The sequence below is a fragment of the Lathamus discolor genome, chromosome 1 (assembly GCF_037157495.1).
Source record: "Lathamus discolor isolate bLatDis1 chromosome 1, bLatDis1.hap1, whole genome shotgun sequence".
Lineage (NCBI taxonomy): Eukaryota > Metazoa > Chordata > Aves > Psittaciformes > Psittacidae > Lathamus > Lathamus discolor.
Window position 1 is genome coordinate 159,930,155 of NC_088884.1, and position 18,657 is coordinate 159,948,811.

An 18,657-nucleotide genomic window follows, 5' to 3' on the forward strand; every position below is an offset into this window, starting at 1 on the left:
CCTATATACCCTTCAGTCTTAACCAACTCCTTCACAGCAGGAGCAAAGGTGTGTTCCAAATATAGTCTGCCTACTCTGCAGAGCATTGTGTTTCCATCTGTAATTGCCTTTTTCTACTTTAATCCATGAATACAGAAACAGAGGGAGTAAACACTACTCATAACCTTCAAGAATCAATCATCCATTTTACGTATCAGTACGAAATAGGAGAGCAATATTCCTGATCACAGGTATCCCGTAGACTCCCCGGGGTTGCTTAGACTAATTGTAACTGCAATCTCCCATCAATAATGGGTGACAGGGTTCTTTATGCCTGTTGCCAATCATCCTGAGAAGTTGGAGGACCAGAGTACAAAAGTGAACACCTACTCTTCTCTCCACATAGACTACAAGCCGTGTACATGTTGCGTTGAACTGTGCTCACCTTGACACATATCCAGAGTTCTTGACATCGCTCCAGCTGCTCTCTTTAACATCTCCACAAGTGGGCTCATATTTGCTATCAGTCTGACACTGTGTTTCAGATTCCTTCCGCAGCTAGCAAGGATGGCCAAAACAAGAACAAAAACCAAACACATTCAATTCCTTAAGTACTTGACACCACTTTGTACTCTTAGAGATGGCACAGTGTAAATATCTCCAAAGACATCAGGCATGGCTGAAGCAGTCTAATATGCTTGCTGAAGCAGTTAAACAAATTATACATAGCAGCTGACAGCCTTCATGGATAGATTAAACAATAAATTTAGGCTTTTGATTCTGTCATCTCAGTAGTTATTAACTTACTGCTACTCACTGCAGACTCAAAACTGAAAGGAAAGGCTGCAGTAACACCTTTTGTACTTAGGATTCAGAAGCAAGCACTTACTCTGCCGTAGGGATGGGGATGGAAAAGTTTGCGCACAATAAAAGTTGTGGCCACAATGCAAAAGATAATGGTGCCAACAATTTCTTTCCACCAGTGAAGCAGCAGAACAGGATCTTTTTTACGAATGTTCTTGTAATTTGCATCCTCAAAAAACCCAACAGTGATTTGGGTACTACGTTTGTTTCTCTCTCTCTTGTAGTAGGGTAAGTAGTAACCGTTATCTGTGGATAAAAGACACAAGGAGGGCATAGATTTTTACTTGTAGGTAACTACAAAACATTTTTGTGCTCTCATTAACAGGTTTTCTCAATAGACACAGTGTATTTTTGCTTCTGTGCCCCATAACTTTAAATGGCGCATAGTAAATTCAGTTAATCAAGGTTGTGGATTCCGTGGCAAGTAGGTCTCACATCAAAAGTTTACCACATTGGAAGGCCTGACCACTCATAGCTTTAAACCAGAATATCTTCCATACGGAAAACTTTGTATTGCCAGGATGAGTCTCTATAGACTGTTATCAAATTCAAAAGCTTCTTCCATTTGGACCAGCCACCAGTGGCAATGGCAGTACACACAGTACCTCTGCAACAGCAATTTCCAGCACTCTGAAGTGCTTTGTGTGGCACTAATTGTACACACACCATTTCGCTGTCCTAGTTTAGGCAGTAATTTCCTAGTTCATTAAATGATAAAAAAGATACACATATTAAGATCAAACAAATGGCCATTTATTGAATTTCACAGATAATAAATGGGCAAATTAGGCTATTTGAAACACTTCAGCATTTGGAACTTCCACCTACCATATGGATACTGCAGAACTGAAAGTGCTCCATTACTGTACTCTTCATGAGAATACTTGTCATTGCTGAGACACTTATCAAACTCATCAGACCCCACCAACACTGGAGTCCTGGAAGGAGAATCTAAGCATAGAAAAGACAGTTTTCTGAGCTGAATACTTATATTATTTGATATTATTTTAATGAGAATTCCAATGGCATAATCTTAGAAAACATCTCTTGGACCAGATTGTCAGAATCAAAGCAAGGAAACATTAAGAAAGGGATTTTCAGTTAACAGCTACTTATCACCACTCCCCCTTGCCAAAATACTATTTTTGGACAAGTAATTCAATCATATTCACATCACTGTAAAAAACTTCTTCCTCTTTTAGAAGGCCCAATTATTCATTATTAAAAAAGATCCTGTCAAATCCATAGTACAAGAAAAAAAGACATTAAATATTAGATTAGAACAGGATAAACAATTAATAAAGCACAGAGTTCCTGAACTGGTTTGCAGCTGGAAACACTGGACTAGTTTGAAACATGCTGGAAATCAGAACAATGTCCTGTCTTTTCAGAGTTAAGACAGCAAACAAAACTCTCAATTGTTACGTACGGATTAAAGGTTTCCATTTGATTTTGGGAAGTGGAGTAATTGCGTTATCATTCCTGGACTCCAGAGCCTTTGGGTTTGTGGGGAATTTCTCAGAAATTCTGACAGATGACTGGAGATACAACTGGCCCCTGTACATACCTGAGTAATAAACCAGAGAGCACATTAGTCTTAAGGTTAAGTTCTCTTCATGCCTGGAATAAAACTGTCCAGTTAAAATACATGGTTGAACATATTTCTTTATATTCTGAGAACCTGAGATACTGACTCTTAATAGGGTGGGTGAATTCAAGCAGTATGTTCCCTCTACTCTCAAAAAGCAAGAGATAGGAACATCTACTTTTCACTGTTGGAGAGCTGGTGCTACAGAAGAATTCCAGCAATTTTAAGAGCTATAAAGCAGCTTGGGCTTTGCATAGGTAAGACTTCTTTCAAACTTCCCTTGTTAATGCTGGTACAGATTACTCCTCACAAGCCATTCCCAAGAAGGTTTCCACCTGGCTTCTTTGTGTAACCACTAAGAGGAAGGCTACAAGGTGTAAAGAATTATAGGAAAAGGCTAAGGCAAACACAGTATTAGCAAACCAAGGCACGTTTACGTCCCAGAGACGAAGGAGGACCTGGGGCCACTCTATTTCAAATTATCACAAACCACATCAAATGAATTCTGACAGCTGGATGAAAACTTAGTCACACAAAACCTTAACTGAAATTTCTTCATGCTAAGTTACTGTAATCAGCATACAGGGAAAAAATCAATGTGACAAATTAGTGGGCTGGAGGGAGATATTGCTTATTGCTTAAGAAGCAGCTAGAGTGTTAGCTATAACCCTATATTTAAAAGTTGCAAGACTTTCTATCATCTCCAATGTACTGAAAGTACAAAGCAGTGAACATTTTGGAATCCAAATGGAAAAGATTCATGGTTTTGAAATGTTTTTATTTTTAAAAAGAGGGGAAAATGGGAAAAAAGAAATCAATCTTTTAACTATCACTGTTGAGGCTAAACACTCAGATAGATATTAATTCTGCCATAGCCAAAGGTATACTGTACCTTCTAAAATGGGTACACAGAACTCTTGCCTTTGAATGACAACAGCAAAGATGACCAGAGCAGACTAGGAAGAGATGAAAACACATCTCTACTCTGTCAAAGTCTCTATATCAAGTCAAGGTGCCTTTCAGGGATATATATGTTAAATCTGGGGGCCTTATAAAGCAATGTGGGTTAAGTTAAAGGGCCTTCATTATACAGAGTATCAAACTGCACATGTTGCAGCTCCTCTTAACTGTAATCTACCAGTACAGAAAGATCTGCTTTACTACAACCTCAACAGAGAAAAGAGTAACCTTTTACTACAGACAATGCTGCAGTCTATGTCTCACCCAAATAGACACTGGATTCTGTGGCTCCCCTGGCAGCTTCCACAAGATCTTCTTCATCTTCCAGTACTTCATTGTTCGCAGTGTAACTTGTGTCATCAAACAGACTGATTGGAATTACTTTGCCATCCTTAACCAGCCATGCAGAAGCAATTGGAGTGCAAAACTGAAGAAGAGAGAGGGAACTGGAACATTAATGTTGTAATAACTAGATATTATATATAACTAATGATAACCAATGTGCTTAATTCCTTTTTTTAGATATAGCAGCTCAAAGTCAGATTTTCAGTTAAAAAAAGTGCAAGCAGACGTGTGTTCTTTACAAAGCACCTGAAACCCAACATAAAACACAACATCTATGATGCTGCACAAGGTCTGCTTTTATAACATTTAATACTCCGTCTTTTTCCCTACCTGGTATTCCCATTCCAGATGTCCTCCTCGTTTGTTAAAAGCCATCACCTTCCAGTCAGCTACTGAGACCTTTATCACTGTGTCTTTCATCATAGCTTCCTGCTCATCCACCTCTGAAATGATTTTTGTTTCTTCTTTGTTCATATTCGATTTAAAATTGCTCTCAATGTATCCCGCTCTGGTTTCAATATCTGGGACATAGCGCAGCTCAAAGTGACCAACACTGAAGTTCCACCTTACAGAAAGAGAGAAAAACTTTGTAGAAACAACTTATATATTCCAAGGCAGCCCCAAATCCCCCATTCAGAAGACTCAAACTGAATTACCTGTCTTTTACCCATATTTTCACAGTTAACTCTCAGATTGTCAGATGAACACAACTGTACCAGGAGGGGGAGTACTAATCCCGAATACAAACCAAACAAACAGAGAAATCTTGTCCAGCATGAAGGGGGAGTTGAGAAAGAGCAAGTGAAGTAGGTCCAGTGGCATTAAAAGCTTTGTATATACAGAGGGCAGTTTAAATCATGAAGCAGTACAGTTGGGTTTGTTTAGCAGGAAAACATGTAGCAACAAGAAGACATCCCTTCCGATGACAGGGGGCTGGAACTGGATGATCTTAAAGTCCTTTCCAACCCAAACCATTCTATGATTTAAGAAGCAGCATTCTACACAAGACATATTTCTCTTCATTACTAAAGCATATTTAATTTGGCATGTAAGGTTTTTCACTATGAGGGAGAGACAATGCTTCTTCTCTTATTTTAATCCCACACACAGCCTAACATAGGAGCTCTTTGACAAGCACTTCATGAAACCAGGACCGCTCATGCCCCATAGGTTGACACCAAAAAAGGACAACGGTATAAGGAACAGTTGTCTTGTGTAGCCAAAAGCTCTATAATTTTTCTAAACCAACAAATTAGGGCAGAAACTGAACATTATTCTCAAGAAGAATAATTATTTTCTCTTTTTTCCCCATGATATAGCCCAGCATTTTAGAGAGGATAAAGGTGGGAAAGGATGGCAAGTTTGTGTCTTGAACAGCTAGCAGGGGTAAAATACTTCATGAATAGTACGCTTGGGCACTCAAAGTTTCTTAGTACCAGTCTGGCAGGCACCAGGAGTCCAAATTGTCTCCTTAAGGAATTTATTTTAGATTCAGTTGATTTATCAGAAGTTGTTCTTTCTTTGGATTAAACCCCCTGTAAATCCTATAGTAGCCATACTGTGTCCACCAGGAAAGCATCTCTGTTCTTGGTGCACAAGATGTGTTTTGAAAGAGATGCACCAAGGAAAAGCACATTTTCATGACATGCCTTTCCCTGCCGATTTAAGTCTCCAAGAACCGCAGGACCCAGGATTTCTCTTTCCACACATTCAATCTGCTAATCTATTTGAGCTCTGATTAGGTTCTCACTGATAGATTACAGATGCACAACCTGTCAAATCCTGCTGCAAACAGAAGAGGGAGCAGGGGAACAGGGAATGACTATTTTTCCACTAAATCGTTGGGCTGTGATTGTATCTCTGTATGACAACCAGACTTTTAAACCTGTATTTGATGAAGTGGGTTTTGCTGGGTTTTTTTAGTAAGATACATGTCTGTGTTTTTATAGAAATCTTGATGTATTCAGACTTCCAAGTGACAGCACTGGGGAAGTCACAGACTGAATCACAAGTCTCCACAGCTTGTAAAGAACAGACCACCTACGTTGTGAAATGAACAAAGTGGATTTAAGAATGGGGCTAAAAAAAGTAAGAAGACTGAATACATGTTAAAATATCAACTTAAAATGAAAGCTAAAGGCATCAAGTATAGAAAAGTGAGAGTTACCATGAGTAGGTGAAGAATTTACAATTGAATCAGTAGGTCATAAGAAGACTTTTAAACTGTCTCCTTTTGTACAAAGAGTTAGAACAAACCTTAGTGACATTTGCCCTGTGCAGCAGAGCAGTGACAAGCTGCTTTAAGGGGTGCAAAGACAAGGAAAGCAAATTTTGATTTAGAGAAATAAATGTGCACCCGTCTTTTCTATTTAATCAGATAGAACACTGAAGTTCAAGGCAATTTACAAAAGCACTGAGAGCAAAGGGGTGAGGTAGTAGCCAACCATCTCATGCATTCCTTTGGTTAACAACCTAAACTCCCTTGTGCAATCCTAGTCTAAGGAGAGTAAAAAGAAGGTCAAGTCCTTAAAACATTATGTATTAAGAACTACTGGATTGTCTCTGGACAACTCTCACACTTACTTTTCATTGCCACTGCGTGGCCCAACAGCACGGACTGTTTTCTGGGTTCGGTGTAATAGAAGGGTCTCTTCCTGCTCGGTTTCATCATCATCCCACCGGCGACAGCCCATAGCTGAGCAGATGTACTTCACCTAAGAGACAGGGCAAGAGACTCACACTTGCTTCCAAGTTCTGAAGAACTTCAAGACAACCCAATGTAATCAACAGCAATATTCAAAGCTAACAATCCTGACAAAATGTTTTTGGTTCACAGGCAATTTAGAACCCTGTGATGTTAAACGCTTGACTTAAGGGATGTTGAAAAGCCTGGCTTAAGAGATAAGGGCTTTTAAAAAATAGGCTTTTCAAAAGATTACAGCACGTCTAAAGTTTGGGCTATTTTGAGTACCTATGGACTATACTTTGCACATATTTCTACTTCTAATAGCAAAAATTTTAGATCTCTCTTTCCCACTGTTTCTATGAGCATCAAAAGAACATGTCTGCAAGACCTACAGCACAATTCTGCTTTTGTGCCATGGCTGTCTCAGCATAGCTCTATTAGCTTCAAATGAAGTACTACTGATTTCTACAAAACAGTGCAGAACCTTCCCCCCCCTTTGCCTTGACAGCTATTAAAGGGGAAAGAAGAACTCATTTAACACTCACAGTCAAACAGACTTTTAAACAGTCCCAATCTCAAACACAATTTGGATTATATGGGCAACGGTGTTTTGAAAAGGGAGCTGAACACATTTGCAGGAAGTCTGAATCAACGTCATACTGCCAAAGAGAAAATGAACATGAGCCGGCTTCAGTGTGCGCTTGCAGCCCAGAAAGCCAACCGTATCCTGGGCTGCATCAAAAGCAGCGTGACCAGCAGGTCGAAGGAGGTGATCCTGCCCCTCTACTCTGCTCTTGTGAGACCTCACCTGGAGCATTGTGTGCAGTTCTGGTGTCCTCAGCATAAAAAGGACATGGAACTGTTGGAACAAGTCCAGAGGAGGCCACGAGGATGATCAGGGGACTGGAGCACCTCCTGTATGAAGATAGGCTGAGGAAGTTGGGGCTGTTCAGGCTGGAGAAGAGAAGGCTGCATGGAGACCTCATAGCAGCCTTCCAGTATCTGAAGGGGGGCTATAAGGATGCTGGGGAGGGACTCTTCATTAGGGACCAAAGCAATAGGACATGGGGTGATGGGCTCAAACTGAAACAGGAAAAGTTCAGGTTAGATCTAAGGAAGAAGTTTTTCCCTGTAAGGATGGTGAGGCACTGGAACAGGTTGCCCAGGGAGGATGTGAATGCTCCATCCCTGGCAGTGTTCAAGGCCAGGTTGGACAGGGCCTTGGGTGACATGGTATAGAACCATAGAATCATAGAATAGTTTGGGTTGGAAAGGACCTCAAGATCATCTAGCTCCAACCCCCCTGCCATGGGCAGGGACATCTCACACTAAACCATCCCACACAAGGCTTCATCCAACCTGGCCTTGAACTCTGCCAGGGATGGAGCATTCACAACCTCCCTGGGCAACCCATTTCAGTGCCTCACCACCATAACAGGAAAGAATTTCTTTTGTATATCAAATCTAATCTTCCCCTGTTTAAGTTCTAACCTGTTACCTCTTGTCCTGTCACTACAGTCCCTAATGAAGAGTGCCTCTCCAGCATTCCCATAGGCCCCCTTCAGGTACTGGAAGGCTGCTCTGAGGTCTCCACGCAGCCTTCTCTTCTCCAGCCTGAACAGCCCCAACTTCCTCAGCCTATCTTCACACGGGAGGTGCTCCAGTCCCCTGATCATCCTCGTGGCCTCCTCTGGACTTGTTCCAGCAGTTCCATGTCCTTTTTATGCTGAGGACACCAGAACTGCACACAATGCTCCAGGTGAGGTCTCACAAGAGCAGAGTAGAGGGGCAGGATCAGCTCCTTCGACCTGCTGGTCACGCTCCTTTTGATGCAGCCCAGGATACGGTTGGCTTTCTGGGCTGCGAGCGCACACTGCAGACGGCTCATGTTCATTTTCTCATCGACCAGCACCCCCAAGTCCTTCTCTGCAGGGCTGCTCTGAATCTCTTCTTTGCCCAGTCTGTAGCTGTGCCTGGGATTGCTCCGACCCAGGTGTAGGACCTTGCACTTGTCGTGGTTGAACTTCATAAGGTTGGCATCAGCCCACCTCACAAGCGTGTTGAGGTCCCTCTGGATGGCATCTCTTCCCTCCAGCATATCAACCAGACCACACAGCTTGGTGTCATCAGCAAACTTGCTGAGGGCGCACTCAATCCCACTGTCAAGTGTGAGTGTCTAGTGTGAGGTGTCCCTGCTCGTGGCAGGGGGTTGGAACTGGATGATGCTAAGGTCCTTTCCGACCCAAACCATTCTATGATCTCCAACTCACGGACAACAGACCGCCCAAACTTTTAACAAGTGCCCTCTGCTAGCAATGAACAAATGAAAATGATTTCATGAACTCTTGTTATGGATCTGTACTCTTTTACCATGAGTTATCACTCCACACCATGCCAGAGAAGTGTTCAACATTAAAAAGTATGGTCAAAATGAACCCCCCCCCCCCCAACCTGAGTTTGTGGAAAGCAAATATTGGAAGTTTAACATTTTTAAAGTTAATTTTTTTTTTAACTTGTTTTAAACTGCACCCACCTTTCTGATTTAGCAAATGTATGGTTTTTCACTGCAAAAAGCATCTACAAACATTTTAATGACATCTGACCTTAAGGTGGAGGGGGATGTCAGTTCTAGGACTTCGAGTAATGAAATTTATTCCTGTGTGTTTTCTAGCCAGTTTTGATTCTACATTTCTTCAAAATACACGACTTTTAACCAATGGATTTCAGAAGAAAAGTACTTTCTGATCTAGTCAGACAGCAAGTAATTTATAACTTCTGTGTATGACTTTAAAACATAAGGAGAACTTCTCCCAAGAGATAGTAAACTCGCTGACAATAACTACAAGTATTAAACTCTTGCACATGACGAATGTTTTTCTTGTTTTCTCTATTTGTGGAGAAATCTGAAATCAGTTGTGAAAAAGCGTGTCACTTAAAGCCTTCTTTGATACGCTGAACAGCAAAGTCTACTTCAAGCAGAGCTATATGACAAAGCTGAACTCTTCTTGCGGCTTGGTAGAAAGGAGTCATCCTTATTTGTTTTCCCCTCATTCACCTCTACTTACAAAACCCCTGTCCCTCCCCTTGTGCTGGCTGTGGCACTGCCCAACCCCTGGCTAAGCTACAGCTAACCCAGCAGAAAACTAATCCAATCAAAACTGAAGTTTTCTGTTGGGTTAGCAAGCTGAATCAGCTTAGCAAAGAGTGAGATGTGCTCAAGGCAGCACAGGGGATACAGCAGGAACTTGCAGGTTCAAACACATCATCTAATTGCACTGTTAAACTTCCTCCATCCCACTGCATTTGTTGCACAAGAAGCTCAGATTCTGCTCTTTCGTGCCATGCTGGAGCTGTGCTGCAGTTTAAATCTCAAGAGCAACCTATTTGCAAGACAATGCTTAGAACACACATACACAAGGCAACTTTCAGGCTCTTACCTTCCCTGAGTATGAGCTCAGGCCATAGGTTGTCAAAGACTTTCCCCCGACTAAGACAACGTCCTCACCAAATTTGTAGGATGACTCAAGAAGAGATTCAACTGTGAAAGGAACTGCTTCCATGCTCTCTCGGTCCCGATCCCACTGGAATAGGTCCCCATCCAAGGAAGGGATTATCATCTTATTTCCAAATACCTAAAACAGTTGAATGGATGGTTAGCTACCATTTAACCACAATTTTATCAAAACACACAGATCACAAATGGAAACAGAAACACTGTATAAGGAAGCAGAGTGCATTATATCCCAGTCTCTTTTGAGTTCCCTTCTGGAGCAATGGATTCAGCATGGTGCCTCAAACACAAGACAGACATGGATCTGCTCGAGCAAGTCCAGAGGCGGCCACAGAGATGCTGCGAGGATGAAAGCAGCTCTCATATAGAGCTAGACTGAGAAAGCTGGGCTGGTTCAGCCTGGAGAAGAGAAGGCTCCTTAAGGGGAGACCTTAGAGCAGCTCCAGCACCTGAAGGGGCTCCAGGAAACCTGGAGAAGGGCTTTGGACAAGGGCCTGTAGGGACAGGCCAAGGGGAATGGCTTGAACCTGCCCGAGGGGAGACTGAGATAAGCTCTTAGGCAGAAGCTCTTCCCTGTGAGAGTGCTGAGGCGCTGGCACAGGGTGCCCAGAGAAGCTGGGGCTGCCCCATCCCTGGCAGTGCTCAAGGCCAGGTTGGACACAGGGGCTTGGAGCAAGCTGCTCTAGTGGAAGGTGCCCCTGCCCGTGGCAGGGGCTTGGAACTGGATGATCTTTAAGGTCCCTTCCAACACAAACCAGTCTGTGATGATTCTATGATTTTATTTTATGGTTTCATAACCCAGAGTATTGTATTTCAAAATTATACTGAAGACAGAAAAGTTTCAGGCATTCAAATCAAATCCATATTTCACTCTTCTTAGTTAAAAAAAAAACCACCACAAAACCAAACAGTTCAGTATGTGACACTTCTTCCACTTTAAACAAAACATTTTCAAACTCAATCAGATGACAGATTAGCATTCATCCAACTGCTGAAAATATGTTACAGGGAGAAAAGCATTCTTGAAGAGACAGTCACTGGTTAAAGTGCAAGTTTGCAGAGTCTCTGTGATAGTTTCAAGACAGTTGCATTGGAGGTAAAGTTCTACTTCGTTGCTGCTTTTTCCCCAGGCTAGTTTACTGCTAAGCACAGAATTAGTTACTCTTGTTAGATTAGGAGACCAAATTTAGTTTTAAATGAAGATCTGAGGCTGTTTGTGAACTCTTTTGCCATTAAAGACTACTCCAGAATATCCTCCTGTAAAGCAGAAAGTGCAGTTACCATTGGGACCAGAGCTCACATTTCACCTTTGCCTTTCCAGACAGTCCAACCTATCTTCTCCCCAGAATTCCTTATGTTTAAATACACTGTTTCTTTAAAACCTGCCTGGCTTTTTCTTAAACACATAAGTCAAAAATCATCTTCCCCAGCATACAGCATCTCATCCATTACGCTGAGATTTTCAAGGAGATCCTAGTTCGGAAGCATGAGTCATTGTCAATGAGTACTAAGGGACTTATTAAGAAACTCATTATCAGCATGATAGACCATAACTAATACTGTGGAGCCACAGTGGCTGTGCCCCTCAACAGCAGTGAGGAACTGTAATCCACATGATCTTAGCTTTTGAGGATATGGATTAACATGGAAGATTTTAATGCTTTTGCAGAACCCCTGTTCATTTGGGCACTATCCTACAATGTAATTACATTAAATTCAGAGACTTTACACATTGGGACTTAAAGGCTACTTCTGGTACATGCATATTAGTCACTTCAAACAAAATACTCCTGCTCAGACTGCAAGGCACAGATGTGCATTACAAAGCCCTACAAAAGATCCAGAAGGTTTCTGGTTATTATTTCTGAACCACTGTGAGGATCTGAAACCACATCTGCATGATTAAAACTCTCTCTAACATGAAACTTTTTATTTCTCTAACTGGGTCACAGATGAGCAAATAGCATTAAGCAAAGTTGGGATTCACCTGAACAGGGAGGGAAAGACAGCTCTTGTACATGTGTGCATGTTGTGACTAATACCTCTTCTTGCACCTCATTCAGAGAGAAAAATTAGGCAAGTTACCTGACAGTGTTGATGGCTGTATTGAATATCCCTGAAGGATCCAACCCTGGCTTTGAGGAGCCTCATGAAGACTGACAATAAAATCTCCTCTCAGGAGCACAAAGTATAATTGAATAGATGATCAAAATAAACCCCTGAGAGCAGCTGCAAAGCTCTTCTCAAAGCAAAATGAGGTATGCCCTTTCCCACCCAAGTATTTACTTTATGGCAAAAAAAAGGCCAAACAACCATTGCATGAGATCTGCGATGCACAAGAAAAGTTGCATTATGGTCTACTGTTGGGGAGGAAAAATACACACACAGAGCTCTATACATCCACTTACAGAAATAAACCAACGAAAAAGGCAAGAACTTGTGTGGGGAGGGGTCATTTGTAGAAATCACCTGATCAGTGGAAAAATAAAGCAAACAAGTAAGGTTTACACAAACATTCCTACTCAAGAGCAGCCTTGTGATCCTGAGACACAAAGGCACGCGGATTTTGGAAAACACCCTTTGAAAAACAAAAGATGCCAGTGCCAAAGTTGCAGCTGTAACCATGGTGGAGTGTCTCGGTAAAACTTTCAACACACAGCAGTAATACCATAAATCCGTTTTGTAATATATTCTTTCAGAAATGCATCATTTTGATGACAACTTTTAGCCTGTGCAGCTGTTACTTTGCATTAATAGGTTGAAGGAGGTGATCCTGCCCCTCTACTCTGCTCTCGTGAGACCCCACTTGCAGCACTGTGTGCAGTTCTGGTGTCCTCAACATACAAAGGACATGGAACTGTTGGAGCAAGTCCAGAGGAGGCCACGAGGATGATCAGGGACTGGAGCACCTCCTGTATGAAGACAGGCTGAGAAAGTTGGGGCTGTTCAGCCTGGAGAAGAGAAGGCTGCGTGGAGACCTCAGAGCAGCCTTCCAGTATCTGAAGGATGCTGGAGAGGAACTCTTCATTAGGGACTGTAGTGACAGGACAAGGGGTAATGGGTTCAAACTTAAACAGAAGTTTAGATTGGATATAAGGAGGAAATTCTTTCCTGTTAGGGTGGTGAGGCACTGGAATGGGTTGCCCAAGGAAGTTGTGAATGCTCCATCCCTGGTGGTGTTCAAGGCCAGGTTGGACACAGCTTTGGACGACATGGTTTAGTGTGAGGTTTTCCTGACCATGGCAGGGGGGTTGGAACTGGATGATCTTAAGGTCCTTTCCAACCCTAACTATTCTATGATTCTAAACCCTCTGTAAAGTTTCTTCCTGTATGTGGTCCACACACCTGGAAGTAGTTTGGAGGCCCATGCTCACCCCCAGCAATATGAGATGCTCCATATAGAAATAAGAATTAACAGCAAAGGTTATTTTCATAAGCAGCTTTCCAAACATACAAAAGCTAAACCAGTTCTTGTATCAGTGATCGAGCACACAGAGCCCAAGCCTGGCAATCACAGCCACCAACTGACTTTAAGTCAGATCCTGAATAAATTCTACTGGCCATCAATTCCTACAGTGTGGTCAAACCAGACATGTGCCAATGGCAGACGGACAGCCACCCGCAAGTTCAGACTTTCAGATACACTTGCTGGAAGCTACAACTGCAATGGATCTGTAATGTGGTACGCCAAAAGAGCTAGACGACCCCATCAGTTTGTGAAGACAGGAGGCGCAAACTGCCCAGGAATCCCCGTTGAGCAAGGGAGACTCAGTGGGTAACTCTGCAAGCTCTGGGGACAACATGACACACATCACCTTAAGCATTTCCCTTGTCCCAGAGCTCTTGCTCCATGGCCTGAGTATGAGATTATCCACTAGAAACAACAGACAACATATTGACCATTTCTGGGAATCACACCCCCAAATTCCCGACACACATGAAGCTCACTCAGCAAAACACACTGTGTACTCCCAAGATATGGATCAAATGAGGTCATGGCTTGTATGCCTTCAAATGTTTCCAGACACTGGGCACTGCCTGCTCATCTGTTAAACCCTTGGTCCCCACAAGCTGCATAGGACAGACGAGACTGTTTCAGTCAGCTCTGCTGATTACCTGCTTGTGTTCCCAACCTTGAGGGTGCCCAAGGGAGCAGCACGTCCTGCACGACATTGGGAAAGAAAGGCTGAGAAAAGACACAACTGGTGTCAGTGAACACATTAGGAAAGAGAACACGGGCAGCAGAACGAGCTATTGCACTGAAAAGCAATGCCAGAGTACAAGCAGATGGGATTAAACTGGTTGTAAGTGCAAACTAGATTTTTGGGTTACTAACCATCACAAAGGTGGTATTTCACAACAGAAACAGAACAGTTGGGTGGGAAATCACCTTTTCAGATGAATCTATCTATAAATGGGATTACGTGACACGGTACTGACAAGGGACTGCACCTGATTACCACAAAGGTCTTTTTTACTAAGACAGCTTCGTCTGAAGCATGGGGCAGGTATGCAAATGTGCATAGTTGTAGGTGCCCACATAACAAAAAGCATTTGTAGCCACGTTTTAAAGAGCAGTTTTTGCCAGAGGCTTGAGAAAGCCATTAATAATAACAACCCCTGTCTGAGTTATGCAGCTCATTCTCTAGTACATCAGAATCAGCAAAGGGACTTTCCTTGAAAGTACTAGGAACTAGCATCGGCATGCAGCTCAGGTAAAGGAATGACATCACCCTGTATCTGAAAAGCATTACCTCATCTCCTAATCCAAGGAGTGAGTCACCCAGGCAGTCAGCTGCAAATCTCTTGGCACAGAAAATGTAGGTTACCACGATGCACTTACACATTCCTCTGATCTGTCAATGTAAATAGCTATTTGTTCAGCTTCACTGGTCAGCAATATGGCACATAATTGTTAAGTGGCTTGTCTTTCAGAAGTAACACTTGAAAAAAAATAAAACCACACAAACCCAACCCCACATTAACTCTCGAGCCCTAAATGAGACGCTGCTCTTTTGCTGGTGAAGAGTTTGAAGCTGAAGTTCTCCATTGGCTCGGCGCGGGGTGCCGCAGCCCTATCAGCAGCGCTGGCTGCTCAATCTCCAGGCCGACGGGTGAGGTAATGCAGTTACTAAAAAGCCTTCACAAAAAAAAAAAAAGGCAAAGAGGCATAACGATCCGAAATGGCATATGCTACCAGGGAATTTGCTGTCTAGACTTTACTGGAAAGGAGGGCACTGTATATGATGAGGTTCCACGGCAGGTTGATGGGTGCAGGAAGAAAGCTGCTGGGTTAAAGCGGTGGGGAGAAAAGGAATAAAGGAAGGAAACAGTGTGTAAACAGAGATCAAAACAAGCTGAAGTATTAGAGCCTCCCTGAGCTGTTTAACAGTGTGACATTCATTTCCCATGCCTAACGCTCTTTATCATATGAATCAAAAATCAAGCCTGCTTGTAGGCAGACACATCTGACACAAGCCTGGTGCCAGACCAGTCAATATTAGCATCCTCAGAGGGCTGAACTTTCCAATAACTCCAGGGAAATAACTAAGCAGAGGTGAAACATTTTCCTTACAATAGGAAGTGTTATGTCTTTATGTTTTCCTAACATTTCAGCCTGTGGTTTTCAAACAGTAAACTGAGACCTTCATCCCCAGTTACCAATTATACTGACCTGTAAGATCTTAAATCATAAGGGTACCAATGTTTTTCTTCTGTGATTATCTCTACAATAGGATCACTGTAATGAACAGGATCAAAGCCAACATCAGACATGTTCTTAAGCAAGCTACTTCTTTTCAGTCAGAACTGTCTTTTAAACCCAAGCAACATATTAAAAGCCACATATGGCAGCTTCATTCTAAAGGGTAGAAACAAGAGTCTGCACAAACAAATCTGGGAAAGAGAAAGCAATCATTATATGTTCCACAGTTAAAAACAAAAAGCATAGGCATACAGTGATACAGGTAACCCTACTATAAATGCTTACAGACTTTTCAGGTTAGATAGATACATAGATATACACCCACTGGGCAGGGTTTTGAGATGTCCCTAGTTCAGGATGGTCTGGAACTGATTTATTGTCTGCTTTTTGTATGCATATAGGGAGGTATCTGCACAGATGCACTGGTTTATGACTTCCAATATAAGAGGTTATTTCTCCTCTTCAGCTTAGATTTCAGGATGTTGATTTATCTGTTTTCCCTTCAGCTACCTGCAGAAATCCTGAAGTACAGGGTACTACAAGGATGACTGTGTGCTATTACTAACAGGTAAGTCCTAACCACAGGAATACACTGGGGACATGAAGGGGACAACTCATGTCTAAGGAGATATTTGTCTCTAAACTTTCTCCAAGGCCCACAACATCACCATATCCTTAAGAAGAGAACAAAGACTCGGGCACTAGTACAACCTTTTGGAAAACAAAGGCTGTTAAGATATTCCACTGCCTAAAGCACTGTAAAAAAGCAAAGTGTTCTTCAGAGCATCCAGTGCTGTTTAACCAGCCAAGGAAGAAGAAAATAGACTACAAAGGGGAGTCCATGACTTATATCAGTAAAATGATCTCCTGAGACATGTTCAAGAGCAATGAGGAAAATGAAGCAGGAAATGCCAACAAGCAGGTGGCTGTTTTGTGCAGCAAAACTTTCCTTCTTGTGAATGCCATCACTTCTGATCTCAGCACTACACTTGTTTACAATGTGCATACTCGTTCCTTGCTTCCTCCTGTTTCTGTTAACCAGAAAATGTGCCCAAACCACCTTTAAGACCAGAACCGTGAGAAAGGCTGCACTTGGACATCTGATAAATCAGTATTTTATGGAGCAGATTATAGAGGCAGGATTAGGTGGCCTTCCTCCTCTGAAGTAAAAGCCAGCCTGTGCCAGAGCGGCACATCAGAGAAGCCAAGAAGTAGGTTTCATGTGAGCTGGGGTGTGACACACTGAAAGGGCACACAAACTCTGCATAGCAACAGTGAGCATAGATGTTTCTCACACCTCGGGATGATTTTACCACAGGCTGTACAGCTCACCCTCTAACACAGTTCAGGGGACCCATCAAGTGACCAAACCTGGTACCCTGCTCCTGCCCATGTTAAGGTCCTTATTCTCCTATTCTCCTTATTCTCTCTATTACAGTCTTCCTTCTCCTTTCACCATCCCCCATACTTTACAAGCTGGTAGTTTCTATTTCATTTTTCACTGCTTAGAGAAGACTGGGCTAAGGCTTAAACACAGCTTTCATGGCCCTGTATTGCGAGTATGATGAGCACATGAAGCGATGCTGCACTCCTGTGCCTGGATGAGTACTAGAAAACTTGTTTGAAAACCCCTTTTTTCTCTCCCCTCAGAGCAACACCTGCAAAGTCCTTCCAACAACTGTAATAAATTACTACAGTTCGCATCTCTGTCATGATTCTTTAACTTCAGATCTTAAGATCCGATCAGGTGTAAGCTACCAGGGTCCTGATAAAACTACATAAACAGTGTAAAGAGCAACAGATGACAGCAGCACAGCAGCTTCAGAATTATACTCTCCAGTGTCACAGGCACCGTATCTTGTTCAGCTTGAGTTTGCCATTAGCCCAACTCTGTCCTCTGCTCTCCCTTGAAGAGCCATGCAGGGAACTGGAGGAACCATAGTATGTTAACCAGACTACCCCAGCTTCAAATGAGATCAGGTCCTCAGTACTGTTTGCTATGCAATCACAGACCCTTCTTCTGAAGATTAGCAAACTAAAACACCACTGTTACTTTAATCATAGTCAAACAAGACTTGGGGTTTTGACTACAGAGATGCCAGCCTGCTCTGCTGCCATGGTAACAGACTTTTAAAAACTGTTCTTAATAATAATAAAAAAACCCCTGCACGGTGCTTTAAGAAAGACTTTATTTTGACATTATTCCATCCCCCCCCTTGAACGTGGCAAGTTTTATTAACAAGAGAAAACTGCAACAGTCTTCTGGAACTTAAGAGCGGTCCTTTCTGAGACAAACTGCTGCTGCTGAGCCCATCACCAGCCCCCTTAAAACCAACAGCACAAGGGAGATAAGCGAGGAAAATTAAACCTTGCCTCTACAGAAACAGGCCCTATACAGCAGCTTATTGGTCACCATGTCAAAATTGGTACTTGTATGGTAGAAGGGGGACACACTGGAGCAGTTTGTGAAGAGCTGCAGTCCATAGGCAGGACCCATGCTGGAGATGCCACTGTGTCCTGTGGGAGGGACCCCATGCTGGAGCAGGGGAGGGCATGAGGAGTCCTCCCCTGAGGAGGAAGAAGTAGCAGAGACAGCGTGTGATGAACTGACCACAACTCCCATTCCCTATCCCCCTGCACCACGGGGTGGGAAGAGGTGGAGAATTTGGGAGTGAAGCTGAGCCCAGGAGGAAGGAGGGAAGAGGGGAAGGGGTTTGAAGATCTGGGTTTATTTTTCATTATCCTATTCTGATTTGATTGGCAATAAATTAAACTAATTTCCCTGAGTCTGTTTTGCTCGTGATGGTAACTAGCAAGTGATCTCTCTCTGTCCTTACCCCAATCCATAAGCCTTTTCTTGTATTTTCTCTCCTCTGTGCAATACAACAGAGCAGCTTGGTGGGCACTTGGCATCTACTCAGGGTCAACCCACGCCAGTACTGTTCCAGTATTAGGATGTTTTAAACCAATGCTTTAACTCTACCATCACCTCCAGACAACCCCATCAAAGTTCTCTTGCA

At 42.7% G+C, this 18,657-nt stretch overlaps 1 protein-coding gene across 2 annotated transcripts in view; it reads right to left on the minus strand.

Moving 5' to 3' along the window:
- The window catches only part of EIF2AK3 (eukaryotic translation initiation factor 2 alpha kinase 3), a 48,487-nt gene that overhangs the window by 14,051 nt on the left and 15,779 nt on the right, over window positions 1-18,657 (minus strand). Inside the window, exons 3-10 of one of the 2 annotated variants that reach the window (XM_065661750.1) lie at window positions 9,860-10,054; window positions 6,320-6,450; window positions 4,067-4,301; window positions 3,656-3,818; window positions 2,273-2,410; window positions 1,672-1,794; window positions 869-1,089; window positions 425-537 (exon numbers count right to left, since the gene is read on the minus strand). In XM_065661750.1, the coding sequence (XP_065517822.1) occupies window positions 425-537; window positions 869-1,089; window positions 1,672-1,794; window positions 2,273-2,410; window positions 3,656-3,818; window positions 4,067-4,301; window positions 6,320-6,450; window positions 9,860-10,054 (1,319 nt within the window). Of the gene's footprint in view, window positions 1-424; window positions 538-868; window positions 1,090-1,671; window positions 1,795-2,272; window positions 2,411-3,655; window positions 3,819-4,066; window positions 4,302-6,319; window positions 6,451-6,967; window positions 7,082-9,859; window positions 10,055-18,657 lie in introns of those variants that run through there. The other variant, XM_065661760.1, reaches the window with a different exon arrangement.